General features: G+C 45.5%; 1 protein-coding gene across 2 annotated transcripts in view; it reads left to right on the forward strand.

Moving 5' to 3' along the window:
• The first annotated feature begins 2,498 nt into the window (after window positions 1–2,498).
• Window positions 2,499–24,237, forward strand: part of C4H10orf90 (chromosome 4 C10orf90 homolog) — a 144,253-nt gene continuing 122,514 nt past the window's right edge. Inside the window, exon 1 of one of the 2 annotated variants that reach the window (XM_074232178.1) lies at window positions 2,499–2,673. In XM_074232178.1, the coding sequence (XP_074088279.1) occupies window positions 2,526–2,673 (148 nt within the window). In that variant the 5' untranslated portion in view covers window positions 2,499–2,525. The remainder of the gene's footprint in view (window positions 2,674–24,237) is intronic. The other variant, XM_074232181.1, reaches the window with a different exon arrangement.

Genomic DNA, 24,237 nt, shown 5'->3' on the forward strand with positions numbered 1-24,237 from the left:
GCAGGACTGATTCTTGGATCCTTATCTCTACTCCCCAATTTTTAGTGGCTCTGTCACAATTAAGAAAAAGTGCAAACTCCTCAGCTTGGCTTTTAAAACCACCAACCAACCAACCGTCCTGTCTCGGGTTGCACTGTGTATCTTCTGCCACTTTCCAGATTGGTCCAGTAGCCACATACCCAGTCCATCTGATCATTTCTGACTTTACAATATTTTCCCTTCTATGTTCTCCTTTCTCTACTCACACGGTCTGCCCTCATGCAGACCCTCATTATCTCTCACCTCAGCTATTGCAACCACTTCTTAATTACTCTCCTTGCCTCAAGTCCAAGCTATTCTCTGATCAGATGGCAGAAAGATCTCAAAAGACAGGTCTGGCCACATTAGCCCTTGGAACCATCATCTTGAGAAGCAAGATGGAGAAGGGGTCAGACATCCCCACCAACTACCAACCAACTGCCCCCCTCCTGGGTAGAAGACAGCATGTGCCAGGCAAGTCCAACCATCAGTACCGCCTTGATTACCATCTCTGTCAAACTCTGATGGAGAAAGGCCCTGATACTGAACCCAAGAGCCTTGAGAATAGCAATATTTCCAGTGCCCTCAACCATCATCCAGGAAAGCAACTCCTATGGAGATGCAGGATGGCAACCGTTCCTGTAGGTGTGGCAGCCACATCTTTTGAAGTCCACCAGATGGACATTCTTGCCACCGAAGTCCTCAGCACTGCTCAGTGATCCAGGATCAGAAATGGAAATTATATCTTCTGTATAAATGGTCTTAAAGAAGAGGTATTACCATAGCCTAGCTAATGTCCTTGAGAATCATGGGAATTTTCCACCTGGTTTAAATCTGAAATCTTTCTTTTTGTGACCCCTCCCTCCCCCTCTATTAGTGTGGGAGCTCTTTGAGAGCAGGCACCAGCTGGCTTTTCTTTGTAACCCCAGCTCTTAGCAGTGAGGTCTACTGACTCATTATCTGCAGAGTTAAACTTAAACCCATCTACTTGGACCAAGGAGCTCAACGCTCTTCCTCATCAGCTCCCTAACTGACCGGTCCTGGCTCCTGATATCTTCCTCGCCATTATCATGAAACTTCTCTTAGTTTCTCCCACATGTCATTCCGTCTCCTGCCTTCAGCCCTCTAATCTGCACCCCCCAGGACTTCTGCTCTAAGGTCACTTATCTACCAGTTATTTAGGTGTCATCTCCCCCATTAGTGGGGAACTTTGAAAACCTGCCCTCTAACATCCCAGTTTCCTCTCAGCCCTGCTCAAGAGCCCCCTAGAGAGGCCTTTCCTGACCTCCCCGAATGCTTAGCACTCTCTAGTTCTTGTAAAGCTTTTATTTTACTTACTATTTTACTTATTTATCTGCACGATTGACGTGTCCTGGTGGAAGGCAAGTCATTGAGGGCAGACCCTATTACTTCTTTTTATTGGAGGAGTTTCCTGGAAAAGATACTGGAGTTGTCATTTCCTACTCCAGCTCATTTTACAGATGAGGAAACTGAGGCATACAGAGGAGAAGTGACTTGCCCGGGGTCACCCGGTTCATAAGTGTCCAAAGTCAGATCTTTCTGACGCCAGGCCTGGTGCTCTATCCACGGAGCCATCCAGTTTGGTCCATCACAAACTCCTAACAAATGCTCATGACTGAAGAGGATTTTTCTCAAATTTGGCTGGACATCTGAGATCATATCCAGCTTTGGCCAAATTCCCAAGCACGCTCTTCCTGGAGCACCTGTGGGAAACTCCCATCAGCTAGAAGTGAGGAGCCTGGGCCACTCCAAAACAGAGGCCATGTGTGGGTGCCATTCCCCTGAGACCCTTGTCACTGAAGACAGCCCCCCCCCAAGTCTCCAGGGCCTGAATCTCGGAGCAGGAGAAAGAAAGGAACTAAGCATGTCATTCTGCCCTAAAAAGGCAAGAAGTTATGGGTCTAGGGGATCAAGGGGACATTTCTTACCGGGCTAAGGGAGGGCCAACTTTGTGCTCTGGAGGCAGAGCCAGGGAGACACTGACATTTATTCGTTGTGGCAGAGCAAAGCAAAATCCTAAACCTCTCTGAGCCTCAGTTTCCTCTACTGTAAAATGAGGGGGTGAGGCTAACCGGAGATCCCTGCCAGCTCCAGGACTATGAAGGTCTGTGCTCAGAATGGAAACGGCAGGAAGGCAAGCAGGAGAGACCCCCCACCAGGCTAGGAGGCCCTTCAGGAGCAGGGCCAGGTTTCCCTTCACACAGAGCCCTCATGAGTCCAGGAAGCAGCTCCTGGGCCTTCCAAGGAGATGAGAGCAGGGAATGCTAAGGAGAGAGCTGAGCAAGCCACCTGGGGGAGGTTCCCAGCTGGGCTGGCCCCACCCCACTCAGCCCGGCCCAGCCAGGCCCAGCCCAGCCCAGCCCAGGCAAGGAGAGGCAGCCCGGGAGCTGAGCCCTCATTGCCTCAGGTTCCGTCCTTCCCTGGAGCCGTAGGTGTTTCCTCCAGAACTGTAAGTGCTCCTGGCCAAAGCCCTTCCCCTTGCCAAGATGCCCTCCTCCCCAGCCCACATCCCCGGCCTCCGGAGGGGCTCTGCAGAAGTCCCTGGGGACTCCCGAGCTGTGTGTGGAGGCCAGGGGGCTGTGAGAGGCCTGGCCTTTGGCATGGAAACCTGCTTCCAGAGCACAGCCAGTCAGGGTAAGTCCTTCCAGCCTCCTTTCCTTCTCCCTGGGCCCCTTCCTAGGGCTGGGCCAGGCTCACCCCTCCCTCTTCTACCAGCCGGGATGGAGAATCTGGGCTGGGAGCAGGTGAGAGGGGGTCACTGAACATGCGTGGGGGAGGTGCGGGAGGGAGCCAGGGCTTGGAAGATCTGGGTTTGAATCCCCCATTTCCTCTGCCAGCCTCAACTACTCATCTGTGTAATGGGCATAAAAAGAAGAAAGAAGGCAGGATCACCCCTATTCCAGACCATTTTTTGCACACAAATTAGACTTTATGTAAAGAATTGTGAAAGAAATCCACATTTCCCCTCCCCCCCAAAATAACCCCTGTGAACTTGACTGTTCAACTCTGTGCTCTCTCTCTTCCTACCGCCTGGCTCTCTGTGGTCTCCCATTCCCCTGCCCCCCCCCAAGAAACCCCTCCAAGTGAAAGCAGAAGGATGGGCTGCCCCACTGGGGCCTTGGTGGGAGCCCACCTGGCCTCACTCTGCTCACCCGCCTCCTCCCTCTCCCGTGCCCATGGACAGCTGTGCTGGAGGTCTGTCCCTGTCACCCAAGGGTCTCCAGGACTCTCCTGATCAGCCTCCATGTGCCAGGTCCCAGGGGCTCTTCCTCTGGCTCTGGCCAGGTTCCCTGACTAGGAGGGGCTCCATGGGAACTTGCCCCTGCTCTCTCTTCTCTTTCCCCCCATGAGTCCTTGGATCATGCGACGGGGTAGGGAGTGAGGTGAAGGGGACCCTTCCCTCCCCAGATGTGGGGCCAGTCCTTCCTCCCTCCCTTCCTCAAGGCCAAAGGCAAATTTGCATTGTGTAAAATTGCTTTCCATAGAGGGCTGCGCTTATATAAGAACTGTCTGCATATGCCAGGAAACTGAAGCCAAGGTTAAGTGACTTGCCCAGGGTCATGTAGTTAATAAGTATCTGAGAATGAATTTGAACCCAAGTCTTCTTGACTCCAGTCCCAATCCATTGTGTTTACGATGAGGTGGCAGACAAATAAACACACGTTATTATTTTCTTGGGTGAGTTGAGGTTTTCAAACAGAGCTGGAACCACCTTAAAAACTGTCTCATGTGGCCCTCATTTTATAGATGAGGAAACTTCCAAGAAAAGGACAGTGCCTGAGGCTTGAGTCCTTCCAGAATGACTGCTAGGCCTGGGGACACGGACAAAATCTGGCCCCTGCCCTCCTAGAGTTCACTGACTTCCAACCCAGTTCCTGTGAGTCCAAAGTGTTTGCTCCTAATGCCCTTCTTTATGGGCCCAGCTGCCCAAAGGCATCAACCCCAACCCAGGAAACTGGGAACCTGGGAATGGATTCTTCCCTGCCAGGACAGGACACAACCTGCCAAGCCAACAGTGAAGGGGCCACTCCCTGCACTCTGCAGCCCCCAGCTAGGAGCTAGATTGTGCCTTATCTTATGGAAAACATACAGATACGTGTGTGCGTGCACGTGCTCCTCTCTGCAGTCTTTCCTGAGGCCTCTCTCCTCTGCACTCCAGTATTCTTGAGCACAGGACTGGCTTGTTGGCCTGTGTTTGTACCCTGGTCCTTAGTGCTTGTCCCCAACAATAAGGAGAATTATAACAGCTGGGGGGCCAGGAAGGTTTTCCCATCCATGATGCTGCTGGAGCCCAACCTTGAAGCACTAAGGGCCAGGTGGTGCAAGTGAGGGAAGGGGAGCTCTTGGGAGGACAGAGAGTCTGGGCAAAGGCTTGGGAGTGGGAGACTGAAGCTGGCTGTAAGGACATGGAGGGGAGTAACAGACCTTAGGGTTAAGGATGACTTTAAACTCCTAAACTCCACCTGAAGCATCTGCCTTTTATCTCAAAGGCAACAAGGACAGATGGAAGGTTCCTGGAGATGGTGTGTGTGTGTGTGTGTGTGTGTGTGTGTGTGTATGAGAAAGAGAGAGACAGGCACACACACACACACACACACAAACACACACACACCCAGACAGACAGAAGAAGACAAAGATATCAGAGAGAGAGAGAACACAAGCAAGCTCTTGACAGTCCGGTACTTTAGAAGGGTTCTTATTTCTGGGGCAGTGTGGGAGGCTAAGTTGGAGGAGGAAGAGGCTGGAAGTAGAAACAAAAATGAGGAGGCTTTCCCCAAAACTCCCATGTCCCAGCAGCCATGCCCCTACCCTGCAGGACTCACAGCTAGAGGCTTTTTGCCCCTGGAAGGATTTCTGTCAAAGGTGGGAGGCTAAGACTTGTCTCTTTGGGCTTTCAGAATGGTCTAAGGGATGGGAAAAGGGATTTTCTGATGTTTCCTGAGAAGTAGCTTTGGGGAAGAGACGGTTGCATGTTTGTGGGAAGACTCAGTAACAGAAACTTCATGATCCAGCTTCCTGTCCTGGGATCGGGAGGGGGCAGGGCAGGTCTAGACCTGTGATTTCATCCATAATGGGCATCCCCAAGGCAGAAGTTCCCTTTGCTGATCCAAGTGACCACCAGCTGTGTCCTCCCCATTTTAGGAAGCTAATGACCAGCTCTGGTTCTAGCTCATCACTTGATATCAGTTGACATTTACTTCACAGATACAGCAGGAAGAAACAAGGATCTTCCCCTGGCCCCTTAGAGGCATAGTCTCCACCATCCCCCTGCCCAGTCTCTGAGGAGGAGAGGTGGACTAGGCTCCCTTTATAGTATGAGTCCCACCAAGATCACACCCAAACAAGGCCACATTGGTAGCTTCTGTTGGCCTGCACTCCCCGACCCATGGATGGGTCTGCCCCATGACTATTTACAAACTCTGACTTAATGTCTTCATTGAGAAACTAAGTGACTTCCTTAGGATCACATACTTGGATCAGAGGTAAGAACTGAAGCCGGGTCTTAGAAGTTTACTCATTAGCCCTCAAAGCAATAAAAGCTTCCATGAAGATCAAAGGTAGCAATGGCATGGGGTGATAATGTGATTTGAACTTACCTTGCAGGGTTTCAATGACCTTGAGGTCTTCAGTCTCTTGGCTGAGCTACTTCTACCTTGGGTAAATGATGGGCAGCAGGCTGTGGGGCTCAGTGACCATGATGTGCCAGTGTCTTGAAAAAGCATATAATCCTTGGCTGATGGACAAAATCATAATCAAGGCCCTGCTGTAAGAGTCTGCTGGGCTCCACGTGGAAGTTACACTCTACTTGACAGTAGAATGAGAAGAGAACGCAGGTCAATCATGAAGGACCAGAGAATTATTAGACCCCCAGGATGTATGCTTGGGGTGAGGGTGGGACTGGGAAGAGGGGTTTGCCTTGATTTAACTTTCAAGGTCCACTATCTTTTAGATGCATGTTGCTGCTACTCCCAGTTTAGAAAGGTGAAAATGCATCATTCAATAGCTCTGCCTCAAAAGAAGGGTCCCCTTTGTAAGAAGGGAAGGAGAAAGAGACCTTGTTCTGGGGACGTGGGAAGTCTGGAGGAGGCTGGGAACTTCCATGGTTATTTTTTTCCAATTTAGTGTTTTGATTTCTTTTTTTGTTTTGTTTTTAATTTTTGGGTTTGCCTCATGTCTTTGTCTGCTGTCTTCACGCCACAGACAGACTCCAGGGGCTGAAATAATTTAGACTTTCTGAGTATTATTTCAGTGGAGGACACCCAAGTTTCAAAGTCCTTAGTGGAAGAACCCACACTCTCATAGGTCCTACTGAGTAGACTCAGCTATTAGCTAAGAGCTGAGGTTCAGTCCCAGAAAGTTGACTCTAAAGAGATATATTCCTTTGTCATGACAATCCTTGGAGGCTACTGACCAAGGAGTATAGGGGCTGCTGTCTGTGCATGTGGAAGGAGTGTCCACTCCAGGTAAATCATGACCAAGGAAACCGGAATTACAGTGATTTGTTGGGTTCTCACAGAACCTCAGTTCTAGAGGGCCTCCAGGAAACCTTCCAGCCCATCACATAACTTGAAGTAGAAAGGCCAATAGAAGGAACACTGGGTCAGAGAAGTTCATTTCCATTTTCCCCTCTGCTACTTACTACTTACTCAACCTTACCAACAATTACTTCAAGTCTCTGGGCCTTGGCTTCCTCATTTTTGAAAGGTGGGACTTGGACTAGTCAGTCACCTAGATCTCTTTGATCTGCACCCATTCTCTCTACACTACCTCAAACAAGTGGCCATCCATCCGGTCTTTGCCTAAAGATCCCCAGCAGCAGGTCCCCCTCCTTTCCAAGACAGCCTATTCCCCACTGGACTGGCCCAAATGGTTACAAGGATTTTTTTCCTGGGGTCAAGCAGAAACACCACTTTGACACCCCTGAGGAAATCTCCCTTGTCCCCCGAGCCTTCTCTTCTCTAGAATTCACATTCCCTGAACTTTCAGGACCCTCTGCCATCCAGGTCTGTACCTGTCCTGGTTTCAGAACTATTAGCATAAACAGCCTAGACACACCCAATAGCTTCTTCCATGTGAAAATTTAGATAATCATATGTCATCATGCTAATGTTTACCTTGCACTGCCCTAGCTCTTCTTAATTATGCAAAGAATTCTTGAGTCCTAAGCCTTACATAGGTTGTACAGGTGAGAGGTGACATTGCATAGTGAACGAAAATCTAGCCTTTGAGGTAGGAAGTCCTGTGTTCTAGTTTTGCCTCGTACTCATGCTGGCCATATGATCTTGGTTGAGTCTCTTAACCTCCATGTGTCCTAGTTAACGCTTTAAGCCTGTGAATTGTGAAACAGATGTTAATCTACATTAGGAGAAGTTTCCTCCTGGTAGGTCCCAGCACTGATTAAATCTCAAATCTGGTCCAAAAAGTTGTGTATGAGGCTGTCCCTCCTTTCCTTGCAAACATTAAAGATCTTTGCATTTGTTTCAGGTCTATGCTGGTTATATTGAAAGATAGAACTTTCTAGAAATGGGTTTCCATGAACTTGGGTTTTCTTCATAATTTATGATTCTCTCTGACCATCACTTGTTTGGTGAGCTGGCTCTAGTCAAGGAGTCTGTTAGTTAAAAACAAGAGTGAGGGCACAGCAGGGGAAGTTCGATCTGAGGATGGCCCTTTACCTGATCCCAGATCTTTCTTCCCTAGTCAGCTGCAGAGATGTTATTTTGAGGTCAAAGATGGTGGCATCCCTCTCTCTGCAAGACACTGGTGTTCAGAGAATCCCTGCTGAACTAACAGGGCTTTTATCCCCGTGGGATGTCGCAAGTTCTCAGTCATCTTCCATCCCCAAAGTTGCTCGATAAAAAATCAGGTAGGGAAGGAGGCAAGAGGGCCAGAAAATTGGGATCTTGGAGGACAGGAGGAAGAAATAACTTGGTTATATTTTGAAAGCCTTCAGGAAGATACTTATTAGATTAGAATATGCCAGACAATGAGCTCTAGTGAAGAAAGGGCTGGACTTTTTATCAGGAAAACCTGGGTTCAAATCAGCACAGGGTGCTGATGGGTTGTGAGAAGTGAGGTGAATGTGATCTTGTAGGATGATGAGGCAGCTGGGGCTACCAAGGAGTGTGAAGGGATGAAGAAATCACCCTGAGTCACTGCCTCCAGCCCCCAAAATAACTGAATGGGTATCTGAATGAAGGGTCCTGGAGCCTTGGCTGGCAGACCTCCAGGGACGGCGAGCTTTCCAAAGCCCCCAGCCCACTCTACAGCAGCTTTGAAGGCTAGGGAGTTCTTTCTTTCATCCAGTTTAATTTGTATCTTAGCAACTCCCCTGGGACCCCCTTAGTTTCTAGTTGTACTTTCTGGGCTCAAGCAAAATGAGCCCAGTCCAGCTTGCAAGGCTCGGGACCCATAAAATACTTGAAGACAGATCTCATGGCCCTCTTTGGACTGAAGATGCAATAGAAATGTTGAAGCAAAATTCATGCCAACATAATACTTCATGTGGCCATCCTCCTCCTTTGGGCCCCCTCAAGTCTCTCAACTCTACCTGCTTGTATCACATCATGTCACCTTGGTGATTTAGATCTCTGGTGTCTTCCCACAGACCAGTGAGGATGGCATTTCTTTCTTTTTAAATTTTTTTTTTAGTATTTTGAAAGGCAAATGGGGTTAAGTGATTTGCCCAAGGCCACACAGCTAGGTAATTATTAAATGACTGAGGCCACATTTGAACTCAGGTGCTCCTGACTCCAGGGCCAGTGCTCTATCCATGGCACCACCTAGCTGCCCCTTAAAATAGTTTTAAAAAATTTTTGTATTTGTTTTTTCCAAGTACATGCAACAATAGTTTTCACCATTTTTTGCAAGGTTCTGAATTTTTCTCTCTCTCCCTCCCTTCCTTCCCCCTCCAAACAAAAAGCAACTTAATATAGACTCTACATGTATAATTATGCTAAACATAGAATCATATTAGTCTTGTTGTAAAAGAAGAATCCAATCCAAACAGAAGGAAAAATATTAGAGAGAGAAAAAATGACAATACATAAGACAACTTTTAAAACCTGAAGATAGTAAACTTTGATCTGCATTCAGATTTCATAGTTCCCTCTTTGCATATGGATAGTATTTTCCATCACAGTCTTTTAAAATTGTCTTTGATTACTATTCTGCTGAAATGATCAAGTCCATCCTGGTCGACCATCACTCCATGTTGCTGTTAGTGTGGAGAATATTCTTCTGGTTTTGCTCATTTCACTCTGTATCAGTTCATGTAAGTCTTTCCACGCTTTTCTGAAGTCCCATCCCTTATGATTTCTTCTAGAACAATAGTGTTCTATCACATCCATATGCCACAACCTGTTCAGTTATTACCTAATGGATGGGCATCCCCTCAATTTCCAATTCTTTGCCATCATGAAAAGAGATGCTTTGAATATTTTTGTCTACGTGGGGTTTTTACCCTTTTTCATGATCTCTGTGGGTTACAGACCAAGTAGTGGTAATGGTGGGTCATAGGGCATGCACAGTTTTATTGTCCTTTGAGTGTAATGAGGATGGCATTTCTATCTGGCAGATTTGAAGGCAGATGGTGGCAAAGGGGAGATATAAGAGGGACAGGACTTTGGTTCCCTGCTCCTTTGTGGTGGGTGTGGAGTTTTGTCTTTAACTGCCTGAATTTTTGTTTTATTTCTTCTTTGTTCAAACATGCCTGAAACTTTTTAACTAGCCTTGTGTCAGACCTCTCAGTGGGGAAAGAAGGGAGGTTTGTATTTCATGGGGAAGCTCTTCAATTTCTGAGAGGAGGGCTCCACTGGGAGGTGGTTGGAGGTGCTGGCCTTCCTTCCTCCAGTGTGAGCAGTCCATCTTCAATGCACTGACATCAAAAGTTGCTTTGGAAAATTTCATTATTGTCACTTTTCTAAATGGGATGGTACAGGGCCATCTTCCTGGTGAGATTTGGTTGGTTTTATTGGTTGTGTGGAGGTTGTCAACCAGACTGGACCTGGCCTAAGAGTCACCTAAGGGTGACAAAGTGATGGGATGAGTGGATGAATAAAGCAGTTATAGAATCTTACTTTGAGGCTAGCACTATGCTAAGCCCTCAGGATGCAAAGAAAATGCTGGAAAAACAGGGTCAACCCTCAGAGAGCTTACAATCCCCTGGGGGAGCATCCATACCTAAATATACACAGATGAGTAAAGTAAATGGACAGAGTGAGTAATGGGGGGTTGCATTAGGAAAAACCCTCATGGAGGCAAGACGTATCTGAGTCTTCAAAAGAGCCCAAAATTCCAAAATGGGAAGGAAGGAAGGAAGGATGGAGAGCATTGCCAGCCTGGGAAGCAAGTCTATTATGGCTCAGGGAGTGGGCCAGCTGGGCTGGGATGTACAGTGAGTGTGTTGGGGGGAGGGGACTAATGGAAGAGAGAGGCTAGAGCCAGGTGAATCTGGGGATATGGAGATGAAAGACTGTGGCCTAAATTGGAGAGGGATTGTGCTTTGTTTGGGGAAGCTACGTAAATCTCAGCACCTGCAAACACTGAATCAGGTGAGGAAGATGATGATGAGCATGGAACCATTGAACAACTATGCTCTGCCAAAGGGAAAGGTAGAATAAGATAGAGGTGGGGGGCATTCCCGTCTTACAATAGATAGAGAACAATGCTGTTTCCTCCAGTACACTGAGGAGGTTGCCATGGTTTCTGTCATCTAAGATCTCCAGGCCCTTCATTTTCCTTCTTGCTGCAAACTAGGGTGAAGCTACCAAGTACGCAGCAAGCTTGTTGAAAAGAGGTTTCAGTGCCCTCTCTATCTCTTTTCCCTTCTGTCTTCTTCCTTCCATTCCTTCCACCCTTCTTCCCTCCCTTTATCTTTCTCTCCTCTCTTCTCTTTCCCCCTTTTCTTCTCTTTTTCCCTCTTCCCTTCCACCTGCCTCCTTTCCCTCTTCCATTGTTCCCTCCCCCCTTCTGTTTACATTTATTGACCCTAACGATACAAAATCCAGTGTTCCTCTGTAAGGCCACCGTGAGGATGGCCCTGGCCCAGGGCAAAGAGCACTAACTGTAGAAGGGAGTGGCCCGGATTGGAGATCGGATCCTTACCACCTGTGTTAGCATCGATGAAGAGGCTTTATTGGAGTCAGAGCCACGACTCACACACCTTCTCCCCGCTCATCCGGCTCCCCCCTGCTCCCCACTCCCTGTGCCTCCTCCTCCTCCTCACTCCCCGCCACCCTCCGTGCTCCCCCTCCCTCTTCAGCACTGTATTTTTGGCAGCTAGGTGACTAGAGCGCTGGCCTTGGAATCAGATTGAGAGTCTGAAGCTGATCTCCGACACCATTAACTATGTGACCTTGGCCAAGTCACTTCACCCTGGTCGCCTCACATCCAGGGCCCTCTCCAATCATCCTCCACTGGTCCCAGATGGCTCTGGAGGAGAAAGTGAGGCTGGTGACACAGTACAGCGCCCCCATCCAAGTCCCATGCTTGGCATGGCCTCACCTCCCTGATGTCATGATCTTTGAGAATGAAGGACAAACATCACAATCGTTTTTGAGGCCGAATCTTTCCACCTGCACGAGTAGTCTGCCATCAAGCACCCACAGACCCAAGTTGGCCCGGGAGCTTTGCTCTCTTCTGACCCCTCCCCAGGCATCCTGCTGGCCCCCCCTTCATTGGGGTGCTCGACTTCACGGTGATGCCTACTCAGCTTCACCCTCCTGCAACTCAGAACTCTCCAGCTTCAGCAAACCACTTGCCTCAGCTGGTTCAGAAGCAGGCGCTCCTAGTGGACCCCTGGCTCCTGGCCTTCATGCCCATTTAGAGAGCTCACCTCCACAGGTATTCCTGACTTTGGGGTGTATGCGCTGGGGGTCTGTTCCAGAGAGGCAGGGGCCCCCTCCAGTGGCTTGTCCATAATGTGATCCAGAGGGCCGCTGGTACCCCAGGAGCAGGCTGCCCATGATCCCCAGGCTCCTGCGGCTCTGAGAGTGGCTCTCCCAGTCTGGGGGCCCAGAGGAGCCTCTGGAATGAGCAGGAGCTTCCCTTCCATGCTCCCCCTCTCATCAGCTGTTCCTAATTGTCAGGACCTCCCAGGGCCCCGATCTGGCTCCCCTCATTCAGCTCTTGGTAGGGTTTCCTTCCCACTCAGCTTCAAAGTTGCTTGCTCTGAGCTGGGCTCTCCCCAGGTCGATGGATTGGCTAAGTGCTGATAGAGGCCATTAGCAGACTATCAGTGGGGGTGGGGGAGACCCAGTGTGGGGAGGTTTGGTCTGGGAGTTGTGTTTTCTCTTTGGAGCTTAAATGTGTTTGGCTGCTGCCTGGCTTCTGCCTCCCACAGTTTGCTGAAGCCCTTTCTCTTTGTTCTCTCTCCTTCTCCCCCCCCTTGCCTCCTTTTTCCTTCTCCTTTCCCTCCTCCCCTTCCTTCTCTTTTCCTTCCTCTTCCCCACCTACTCCTCCTCTTCCCCCTTTTCCTCCCCCTCCTCTTCCCTGATCTTTTTTTCTCCTTTATCCCTCTTCCTTTCTCTCCCCCCTTTTCTTCTCTTCCCTTTCCCTGTTCTTTTTCTCCTCCCTTTCTCTGCCTTCCTTCCCTTCCTCTCCCTTCTTCTCCTCTTCCCTTTCCCTCTCCATCTCCTTTGCCTTGCTCTTTCCCCCTTGCTCTTCTTCAGTGTTTTGGTTAGCTATGCTTTGAGATCCCTAGCTCAGACCATTTCTTTGATTGGGCATCATCTGGTGTGGCCGATGACTCCAGGGGTGGGGTGGGGAGGAAGGAACAATTTGCCGTTGGCATCAAGGGCCCGGGCTCCTCAAATTCACGTTGAGAGGAGTTTTAATGAATTCTGCAGAGCAGCCTGTATGGAGCCATGATCAAACATAATTGGTACAATTTCCCACCCACGTTGTCCTCGGTGTTCGGAGTGTTCTGGGAAGCTCGGCGTTCTGCAGTCTCATCACCATGGAATCACCCACCAGTGGAGGGGAGATGCTTGGTGGATTTCCACAGGCTGCCCACTCCTCCCGGTCCGTACCCATTGAGGTGAATGGAGGGGCCCGAGCTGCCCTTTCCTCCCGGGGCAGGGTCCGAGACTCCTGGCATCCTAGCTCTAGCATGGGAAGGGACTTCAGAGGCCACTTTAGAGATGTGGAAACTGAGGCCCAGGAGTCCTTTGTGCCTTTCCCAAGATCACATTGGTCAGAAGCATGAGGAGCAAAAGTGGAAGCTGGGGCATCTGATTCTGGATGCAGTTCCCAGGGAGCATCCACTACAGTCTCCAAGTATGAACTGAGTTTTAGTAGTTGCTGGTGAAGGATGCTCCCCCGCCTCATTTTTCATTCCCTCTGATACCCCTGGCTAAGAGCAGCCGGTCTGTTTGGGGTCCTGCCTGCTGGAGGTCAGACTGAAGCTCTGCGGTTGGGGATGCCTTTTCTCTACCAAGTCGGAAGATAACACACTGGAGAGAAGGAGTGGGGGCTTTGACTTTTTCTAGTCACCTCCCAGGACTGAGGGAAGAGGGAAGGTATTTCCATGAAAAAGACCCTCACCACAACATTGGGGGGGGGGGGAGAATTGAAAAGCCAAGAGAGCAGACTGTCTTGGAATCAGAGAATTTGGGGTGGGCCATATGCTGCAGCTCCTGCTAGCTTTGGGCAAGTCTCAGTGCCTCAGGTTGCTAGTCTATGAAATGGGAAAAATTAAGGAGACTGCCTGGCATGGTGGAAGGAGTGCTAGGCTTGGGCTTAGGAAGACCTTGGTTCTGATCCCATTTCTAACCTTGATTATTCTTACAAACAGAAGAATGTATATTTGCTGAGAGAAAAAAAAAGGTCATTGAAATAGCGGGGTCAGGGAGCTTCCTTGTGGAAGGGGGAGGGATGAGCCAAAATTCCACTGGGGTTTAGTGGAAGATGGAATTATATTATGGTAAAAGGGAATGGTTCCTGCAAGAGGGAGTGAGGAGGGAATATATTTCAGGAATGGCAAATCATCTGTACAAAAGACCAGGAGAGGGATGATGGATTGTTGTATAGGAAGAAATCAGATGTATTTGCTAGGATGCTCAATGCATGCGGGTGAGTAATTTGTTACCAGTGAGTAAGGGTAGGTTCTGAGAAGTAGGGAACTACCAGAAAGGTTTCTATTTTATTCTACGGGTAATAGGGAGCTACTGCAATTCTTTGAAGAGGGGAATGACATGGGCAGACCCGTATTTAGCTACATCACCTTGGATTACAAATAGGAGAGGCTGGATCCAGTTATGAGTCCGGAGGCAACAGTCCAGGGGAGGGATGTGGTTATTGTTGCTCATGTTTTTGAAGAGGACTAATGACATCAGGAGGGTGATATCTCGAGCTGAAAGGGAATTGGAATTCAGTGAGGCAGAGCTCTGCAAAATTCTTCTGCAGAGTTATCGGGGTCCCATGGCAAGACATAGGACAACTGAAGATGGCCCTGGAGTTTGTGGGAAAGCTGAGAATACAGAGAGAGAGAGAGAGAGAGAGAGAGAGAGAGAGAGAGAGAGAGAGAGAGAGAGAGAGAGAGAGAGAGAGCGCCAGCCCTCAAAGAACTCACTATCTAATGGAGAAGACAACACATCAAGGAAACTGAAGATGGGGGGAGAGGGAGCAGAGAAATAATATCAAAATTCGGAAGAGTTCAGCTTCTTGAGAAAGACAAAGATCATTCATTTGGCAGCAAAAAAGTGGAAGTTTGTGACTCTCCTGCTCATTTACTCTGTGATGCTGGACAGCTCATTTCGCCTGTTCAGTTTCTTTATCTGTAAAAAAATAAAATATTATTCCTGCCATCCCCTACACAGAGATAATGTGGGCATCAAAGGAGACAATGATCACAAATGGTTTTATAATGACCTGCTCTAGACATACCCCATGCAGGATAAGAATACAAAAGCAAGATAATCCATGCCTTTGTCTGGTCTATTCTACTGGATAGCATCTATTCAGATAAATAAAAACGAACTGCATAAAAAATGCGATATAATCTTCCTTCCATTTGGTGACACAGATGCACATTTTTTTTCCTCCAATAGACTGTAAGCTTTTTGAGGACAGGCCTCTTTTCTTTTTGTCTCTGGGTCCTCAGCAAGCACCCCAGTGCATGGTAGAGTCAGCATGAAGTTAAGTATTGCTGATTAGCTGATTGATTTTGTTATTCTGATTACTCCAAGGAGGCTCTTTGGACATCTAGGAGGTAGCAGGCCCAGCATCTATCCAGAATCCTCTGGGCTTGTCATCAGACAGCTTGTTCAACTCTTGTGCAACTAATTCTTTCGAACCTTCTTTCAAAGGTCATGAAACTGATAGGGGAAAAAAATGGCCTTTCAGGATGCAAATAGTGATCAGGATTAAAGAGATCAATGAGGCTTCTCATTAGATGGGAATTTAAATCTGGTTTTGCCCCCAAGAAGGGGAGGAAATACTGGGGAAACCTGGCCCTGACTTGGCAGCTAATATCTCTGTTGAGCCTGTCAGTGTGGTGTGCTCAGTTGGATTTCCACTGCCTGCTTCAGAAATTGGATTTCATTTTCAGAACTAGGATGAAATGGGGGAATAATTTCACCTACTGTACATTTATTGAAATTATATCAAAATAAGCAATGAAGGAAAATTCTTCCTCGTAATAGAATTTCAAGGATCATTTCTCTAGTTTGTCACTAGGAAAAAAAAGGCCAAAAATGTCTTGGCTTGATAAGCAGAAGGAGAAAGTGTAAATGTTCTCCCTGCTCTGAACAGGACGGTGTCACTTCGCCAGCAACAGCAGAGGCAACTCCTGTGATGGGACTCTCTGATGCCCACATTCACACTTCCCTTCTTCCTATGCTCTGTAAGATCACCAGGAAAGTGCCATCTCCTCACTGGGTGAGGGACCCTCAAAACACAAACATGAGTCATCTACTTAAGCCAAAAAAGTGTGTCTTTTGGTGAATGTGTGTGTCAACTCAATCGCACAAATATTTATTAAATATCTGTTATGTGTTGGACACTGGGTTGGGGGTTGAAGATACGTAGAAATAAATGGAAATTATCTTCTATGGTCTTCCTAGGAGGAAACAGTATAGACACAGAGAAGTATTTGCAAAGTCATTCCAGAGAGAGGAAACACAAAGGCTTCATGTATAAGGTGACCCCAGAGCTGGGCTTTGAAAGAACCTAGGAATGCTAAGAGGTTGAGGTGAGGAGGGTGGGTACTCTCAGCATGGGGAACAGCCAAGGCTAAGGCAGAGTGTTGGGAGGAGAGATATGGCTTGAGGAAGGTTACGTTGGCAGCTTGTGAAGGAAGAAGAGGAGAAGAAAAAGATTAAGCATGGAGACCAAGTAGAAGAGATGAGAAGGGTTTGCCCTAGGAAAGTGGCTGCAGGAGGGGACAGACCCAGAGAAGTTGCCTACCTCAGTTGGTTTTGGTGACTTTATGGGAAAGTCATTGTAGCGGAGATTTCTTCATGTCTCACCAAGGCTGCCCTCCCATCAGTTCCAGGTCTATATGGAAGCCCTGCTTCACAGTCTCTCGGGCCTCCACCAATACTAATTTCGCCCCAGTGTTATGGTGGATTAAAATGTGAAATACATTCAGGCAGATGCAGTTATTCCTCTGTGAAATATGATTTCTCTACCTGACTAAGGATGGGTGACTCCTGACATGTGCCAGACCATTCAGGGAGACAGGCATCCACATAGCTGGGTAAGACTAATTTCACTCTGCATTGCCCCCAATGGGAGCTGGAGAAAGTTTAATTAGCTGGTTTTAAACAGAGTGATGAGAAGAGAAAATAAATGAGTCAGCTTAGACCTCGGCTAGAGACGCTGAATTATGATGAGTTTTAGATTTTATTCATCAACCCTCCTACCCCTCATGGTCAGAGAGCAGCAACCCACTTGATCTGAAGCTTTCATAGTTCACTTTTGATGCAGGTGAGATTTTTTTAAAGAAGTCAGTTGATATGGTAGGATTTGCTATAGTCAGGAAAGATTTTGGTTTGAATACTGCTGATGTTCAGTGAATGTCTAGGGATGAGTCATTTCCTCTCTCTGAGCCTCAATTTCCTCCCCTGTAAAATGAGGATAATAAGACTTGCTCCATAAGGTCATTAATCCTTTGTAAATTTTAAGATGGAAATGGGAGCTCCTGGAATCAGACCTGGGGAAATGATACTTTGTTCTAGTCACCTCTATTTAATGTATTGGTTGTAAGGTACTGGCATACTGATAGCATTTAAGAGAGAGCCATTATTGGGATTTCTTTCTCCATAGACCAGCAGATGGCCCTTACTATAGCTAAAGCCCAAACAATTCCCAGACTTAAAAAGTTAATGATTCATTTTTATTTTGACACAATAGAAATTTTCTGAATAAATCCCCAAATATCCCCCCTTCCCCACCCCAAAAAGTTAAATTTTTTTATTAAGAACAGAAAGGAGGAATGGGTCTTTTTCACTTTGACAGTAGCTTCTAACACTGACCAGAGTTTTGCCGTGATCATTGTACAAATGGTTTCTCTTGGTTCTGTTTACTAGCCACTGATGGCACAGAATTGGTTTCTCCATTTCCTACTGAGTGAATGCTCACAGCCACATTATGACTCTGCTTCCTTCCACTTCTGGAGAGGATGTAAATTATAGAACACACTGTCTTTCCCCATTAGAATATAAACACTTTGGGGCAAAGTATGTCTATTTGCTTGTAATACAACACATACTCAGAGCCCTGGGAGATGGGAGCATCCTTCAGGGACATTTTCATTAACAAATCTTGGTGACTCGTTTGCATGAGTTCATTTGAGCATCTAAAAGGGGAGAGGGCAAATGATAAATGGTCATAAGATATGAATAGATAGTTGTCAGGGGAAGAAATCTAAGCTATCAATTGCTACATGGAAAAAAATCACTAAGTAGAAAAATGCAAATTAAAAATACTTTGAGATGCCACCTCACTCCCATCAGATTGTCTAAGATGACAAAAAAGGAAATGACAAATGCTGTAAGAAAACAATTTTAATGTCCTTTAATGTCCTTTTGGTGAAACTATGAACCAGTCTAGTCATTTTGGAAAGCAATTTGGAACTCCACCCAAAAATCTATTAAACTCTGCATAGCCCCTGACCTATCAATACTATTACCAAAGAATCAAAACAAGAGAAAAAGGAACAATATGAATAAAAATATTAATAGCTGTTCTTTTTGTGGTGGTAAAGAAATGGAAAACAAGGGGATGTACATTGACTGGAGAATGACTCAACAAGCATATGAATGTGATGAAATACTATTGTGCTATAAGCAATGATGAAGGGGTTGGTTTCAGAGAAACCTGGGAAGACTTACATGAACTGAAGCAAAGTCAACTGAGCAGAACCAGAACAATTTAAACAATAAGAACATTATAAAGACAAACAACCTTGAAAGACTTGAGAACCTTGATCAACACAATTACCGACCACAGTTTCAGAGGATTCGTGATGAACTCTGCTATAGGCCTCCTAATAAAAGCTGATGCATTCAGAGAAGACTGACATTTTTTGGTCATAGCCAAGGCATGAATTTGTTTTGAACATAACTTTTTAACAGGGTTTTTCCACCCTTTGCTTTCTCAATGTAGGGGTAAGGAAGGAAGGAGGAGGGAGGGAAGGTAGGACAGAAAGAAGGTAGAATATCTGCATTTGAAAATAAAAAACATTTTTAAAATGTAAAAAAGCAGAAGGGAAGAATCCATATTACAAAACTATTTCTAGGAGTACTTATAGAAGAGTTGTAAATAAAGTGGATACCCGTCAACTTGAATAAATTATGGTGAATTGAATGGGATACTACTATGTGATTGAAATGGAAAAAGAAATGAATTCAGGGAAAGCAGGGTCTGACTGAGTGTCTAACCCTTTGGATTTTGCCACCAAGAGTCCTTGTGGGCACCCTCTGCCCTGCCAAGTCCCCCCACCTCATTCCTCATCAGCTCCTTTTTGCGTGGTGGCTTCCTCTACTAGAATGTAAATTCTTTGAGGACCAGGCAATTCTTTCTTGTTGAACTTAGCACAGTATCTTGCATGTAGCCCTTAAGAAATACCTTTTGGGGCATAAAAGTCTCCATCTCTATTTCCCTTTGTGCATTTATAATCATCTTTCTCAGAAGTGGAAGAACAAGGTAGACATACAATGTCATGCTGTTTTACTACTGAAAATGAAAAAAAGAGTCCTTAGCTTTAAAGGTAGGAGTATGGTGTGTGTGTGTGTGTGTGTGTGTAGAATGACTCTTATTACTGACATTTCGTTCATTTTTTTAAAGTCTCGAGGTATACTTGAGAAGCTCTAAGCATGTTCCTCCTAGCATTTCAGAATAGATAACCAGTTTCTGGGAATCCACTGCAGTAGATGGACAACCAGGTGAGAGGCAGCTATCTAAATCCAAGGGTGGTTGAGCCTTTTTTGAGAAGAAGCTGTCCCATAGCTGCCTCTCCAGCCCAGCCTTCATAGAGCAGTCAAATTGAAAGGGACCATACCCATTTAAGAGACTGTTTAAGAAGTGTCTCCAGGGCCTCTCTGTTGACTTTTGGATAAAAGCCCTTTGCATTCTGAATTCAGCCTGTCTTTCCTGGCTGATTACACCCATGTTACACCATTTTCCAGCTCCAATGACCCTCTTCTTGTTTCCTGTGAGTAGTGTGCCTTTGCAGGGGGCTGTTCATCAGGCCCAGAATGTCCACTATCTACTTGTTTGACTTCCATGTTCTGTCATTGGGATAGGGAGCTTCCAGTCGGGTCAGTTGAGACGGGCACCTTCTCTGCTGTTCCAAGGGGTTGCCTAGAGTAATAACAAATGAACCAGCCAGTGTCTGTCAGAGGCAGGACCTGAACCCTGAGCTTTGAGTTTAGCTATCTAGTCATGACATTATTGATGATACTTAGCAATAAAAACTATCTTTGAAATAAACATTTAGAAGGAGAGATGTGTATACATCAAAGCATTCCTTAGGGATGCATTGTCAGCTCAGATGGCAGTGTCTTGGATCCTGAATGTGCAGTAGCCAAGCAGATGGCAAGGTCCAATGGTTTTTCATCTTACCAGGAGACTTGTAGTAGGAGTCCTCCAAGTCATGGGTCACTCATCCTGTCTCCTTGGCCTGTAGCCCAGAAGGGTAACCCCATCAGCCCTAGCACTTCTGGGTCTTTCCATCTACCCTGAGATCTCTCATTTATGGGTTGTCATCCTCAATAGAACTCAAGCCTCTTGAAGACAAAGTCTGTTTTACCTAACACAGGTCTTAGGATTCAGTAGAAACTTCTTAAGGACTTGTTAATTCAATCCAATTAATTAAAAGACCTGGTCCAGATTCTACTTTCTAATATGCACTGTGTGACCTGGGAAAGTCAGAAAATCTCGGAGCCTCAGTTTCCTTATTTCTAAAATGAAGCTAATAATAAAAACTTCTTCTTGGGATTCTTTTGAGGCCTAAATGTGAATATGGATGTAAATTACTGTAAAGATGTCAGCAATTATTATTTATAATATAGTCTTGGAAGTGTGGTTTGTGGCAGCTTTCTCTTTTCCATATTGCTCAGTAAATATGACTGCTTTCGTGTTTCCACCATTTTGTTTCCCTATCTTGGTAAGAGATAGTTGGACCATAGGGACTTTCTGCCTCCTATAACAAAGGATTGTGTTGTATATCCCCACATGTGGGGTGCACTCACCCCCAGTCATTCATAGATATATATATATAGATATATATATATATATATATATATATATATATATATATATATACACACATGTCTTCCCCCTCCTTTGAAAACCTCAGTCCTGTTCAGCTGGAGAAACCATTAGTGGCCCACCTTCTTCTCGTTAGCAACATAGAAAGGGTTGGGGAATACTTAAGACCTCTGGAGGCAAAAATGCATCCTTTCAGCCTACTGGACCAGGGAGGGTTGCTTCTCTTCCCTATCCAGTGACTCCAAGAGGACCCCAGTCTTTTCTCCACTGGAAGCCTGGGTCACAGAGGTTTAATGAACTTCAGAGTTAATTTTACTCACAGCCTCTGGGCAACCAGCCAAGATGTCTGTTGCTTCAGCTGGTAATATGCCTTCCATCAACATGTTAAATATTTCATAATCCATTGGCTGGTCGGGGTTTCTGTTTAGATTGAAGCTAGCTTGGCATGAGTTGTTACACTCAGCTTGCACCCCTCCTTATGTTGTGAGAGTTTCATGAATGTACCCCATAGAATTGAGGGGAATGAGGATATAAGACAAAATAAAACAGCCCCTGCCTTCAAGAAATTTATAGTTGTGGAAAGAGCAAGGATTCCACAGTCAAAAATTCTGGGTTTCTGACCTTCTACCTAGGGGATCTTGGGAAAGTCCCTCACCTCTCTACGTTTCAGTTTCCTTACTAGTACAATGAAGGGATTAGTTTTATTGACTGTCAATGTCCCCTCTACATTTAAATTTATGAGCAGTTGTACATGAATGAACATAAAAAAATGCAAGGTAGCTTTTTGGAGGGGGGGGGGAAGGTTGTACTATCCAACAGCTGGAAAGATCCATTTTAAGGTTATCACTACACTTCTATTTTTAAAGATAATTTCCCCCTCTCTTTTAGCCCTTTCCTTTTAGAAACTGAGGCAGCCAAAAGTGATTTACCCCTATGTTAATATGGTGAGTAAGGGGCAGAGGTGGAATCTGAACCCTGATCTTCCTGACTCTGAATCCTAACTTAGTCTGTAAAACAATGGGATCTGACTAGGTGGTCAAGGCCCAGCCTTAGCAGTCAATGCTTCTATGACTCAATTTCCTCTACAATTCCTTCCAAGCCACAAATTTTGTGTTTTTGAGATTGTAAAACCTCTCAGGTGGTATTAGTCTTTTTTATCCATTACAGAAAACCTATGTTTGAGAAGAAAAAAGATTTTCTGAATTGCCAGGGTAGAGTCTGATGATCTGAAAGCCAAAGGAAAGGATGAGGAGAAGGTAACCAGTGAAGAAATGTCACCAGGCAACATGATGGAAGATAAAAGCAAAAGGTCCTGTTCTCTTCCTTCTGGCTTCCAGATTTGGGGGCTTTGTGACCCATAGTGCCTTTAGGCACTAAGTCTTTCCTCTTTCTATATCCCATCAGGAAGGTTCTTGATAGAATTTCTGGTTTCTTGACACCAGACTTCTCATTTCTGGCAAAGGCCTTGTTGAGACACCCCTTCCAGAATTTCCTGCTTAGGGATCTGCCCTAGAAACCAGTTTGATAACAGTTTAGAACTTTCTATTGTTCTTAAAGGTTCAACTGTTGACTGTTGGTAATAGGCCATGCTGGCTTCCCTTTGTTGGAACCTTTCTCCCTCAGTTCCCTGTTTGGGGGTCAGGCTATTTTGCTTCCTGGTACTTACTGAAAAAACAGACTGTGAAGGATGTGGGGGTCTTTCAGTTAAGCCATGATATCAGACTTTGCTTCTGCCCTGGGCTTCCTCTTCAAATCCCCAAGATTAAAAAAAAAAAAGTAATTACCTGCAATCTTTTGTTGGAAGTGAAGATAAGCAGAGACTCTTCTTATAAAGGGCTAGAGTTTTGTATTGTTGTGTTTGTCTGATCTTAAGGTCATCAACATCTTTTTGGTCCAGGTCCTAAGGAGGCAGGATGGAGGGAATAAGTGATTTTTGAAAACCCAACAAATTAAAGCTCTGGTTTGTACAAAGAAGGTTTCTGCTAAAGTGTGCTTTCAAAATCTTGAAGGTTTGGGTTTGTTGGTTTAATTTTTTAACTCTGCTTTGTAGTTTTCTTGTCTTTAGTATTGCATTTTCATAATTTTTTATACTGTTTATGGGGATTTTTATAGAAATCTACCCTGGATTCAAGAATAAATTGGTCCATTAAAAACACACCATTCCTTGTTTATAGCCAGTGGTATAATGCCAAATGATTGGAATTAGGACACAGAAGCAGGAAACCTGAGTTTGAAACCCAGATGCCGTTCCTATTCTGTGACATTGAATGAATGACCCTTCAGAGCCTCAGTCTCCCCTTGTGTAAAATAGGGCTAATCATTCTTGAACTACATTCTGTTATCAGAAAAGCATTTTGTAAACCTTAAAGGGCTCAAAAATGCTAAATATTATTCTGCCTTCCTGAGTGAAGAAACCATGGATATTTTTAGGGGCGGGATTAAAAAAAAACTAGTTTCTGTTGGATAGTGCCTGTCAAACCATAAGCATTTGATAGGATCATAGACTTTAGAAGTCATCAAGTTTGATCCACTAATTTTTTAAAAAGAAGAAACTGAGCCTCAGTGAGGCTGGGTCTTTCCCAAGGTCACACAGCTATTAGGAGTTGGAGGCAGCATTCTACCCACTGTACCTCCCACTACCTCAGTAAATGTTGGTCAGTGTGAAATGAGTTGAATTTACCATAATCAGCAAATGAGGGGTCTGAGTTCAGAGAGGAAAATTTTGCCTAAGACTTAGGAGTTGTCAATCAGCAAGCATTTATCAGGTACTTTTCCTCTCCCTGGCTGCTGTTGTTGCTGTTGGGCTCCTTCCCAGAGAATCTCAGGAATTTCAGAGTTTATTAGGCTTGTATCCATTCATTCATTCATTATTCAGTAGAATGTAAGCTCATTGAGGGTGGGAGATGTTTCATTTTTGTCTTGGAATCTCTACCAATACCTACTACAGTCTGCATAATAGGAATCTGCCTCATGAATAGAATATGTTATATTTCCTAACAGACTGTTCAACCAAGATGTGGCACCTGCTTTCATGGAATGTGCAGTCTAGTAGGGGATAGAACCCAAGTCTAGGTAATATTATAGGACCAATAGTCAGGATTCATAGATCTTACGGTCATCATTTATAAAAAATAGATTTTATTTTCTCCCCAATTACATGTTATCCCATTTCTATTTAAAGCTTTATTTCCACATGGTCATTTAGTAAAAAAGACTCGAGTAAAAGAAAAAAAATGAGAGAAAGGGAAAATAGCTTCAGTCTATTATTCAGTGAACCTTTCTCTGGGAGCTGATAGTGTGCTTCCTCATTTGTCCTTTGGGATTATCTTGTCTTGCTGAAAATAGCTAAGTCTTCCATGCCTGATCCTTTGTACAATATTGCTGTTACTGTGTAGGAAGTTCACTTCACTATGTATCAGTTCATGAAAGTCTACTCAGATTTTTTCTGATCATCTTGGTTGTCATTTCTTATAGCACAATAGT

Source organism: Macrotis lagotis, chromosome 4 (assembly GCF_037893015.1).
Source record: "Macrotis lagotis isolate mMagLag1 chromosome 4, bilby.v1.9.chrom.fasta, whole genome shotgun sequence".
NCBI classification, from domain to species: domain Eukaryota; kingdom Metazoa; phylum Chordata; class Mammalia; order Peramelemorphia; family Peramelidae; genus Macrotis; species Macrotis lagotis.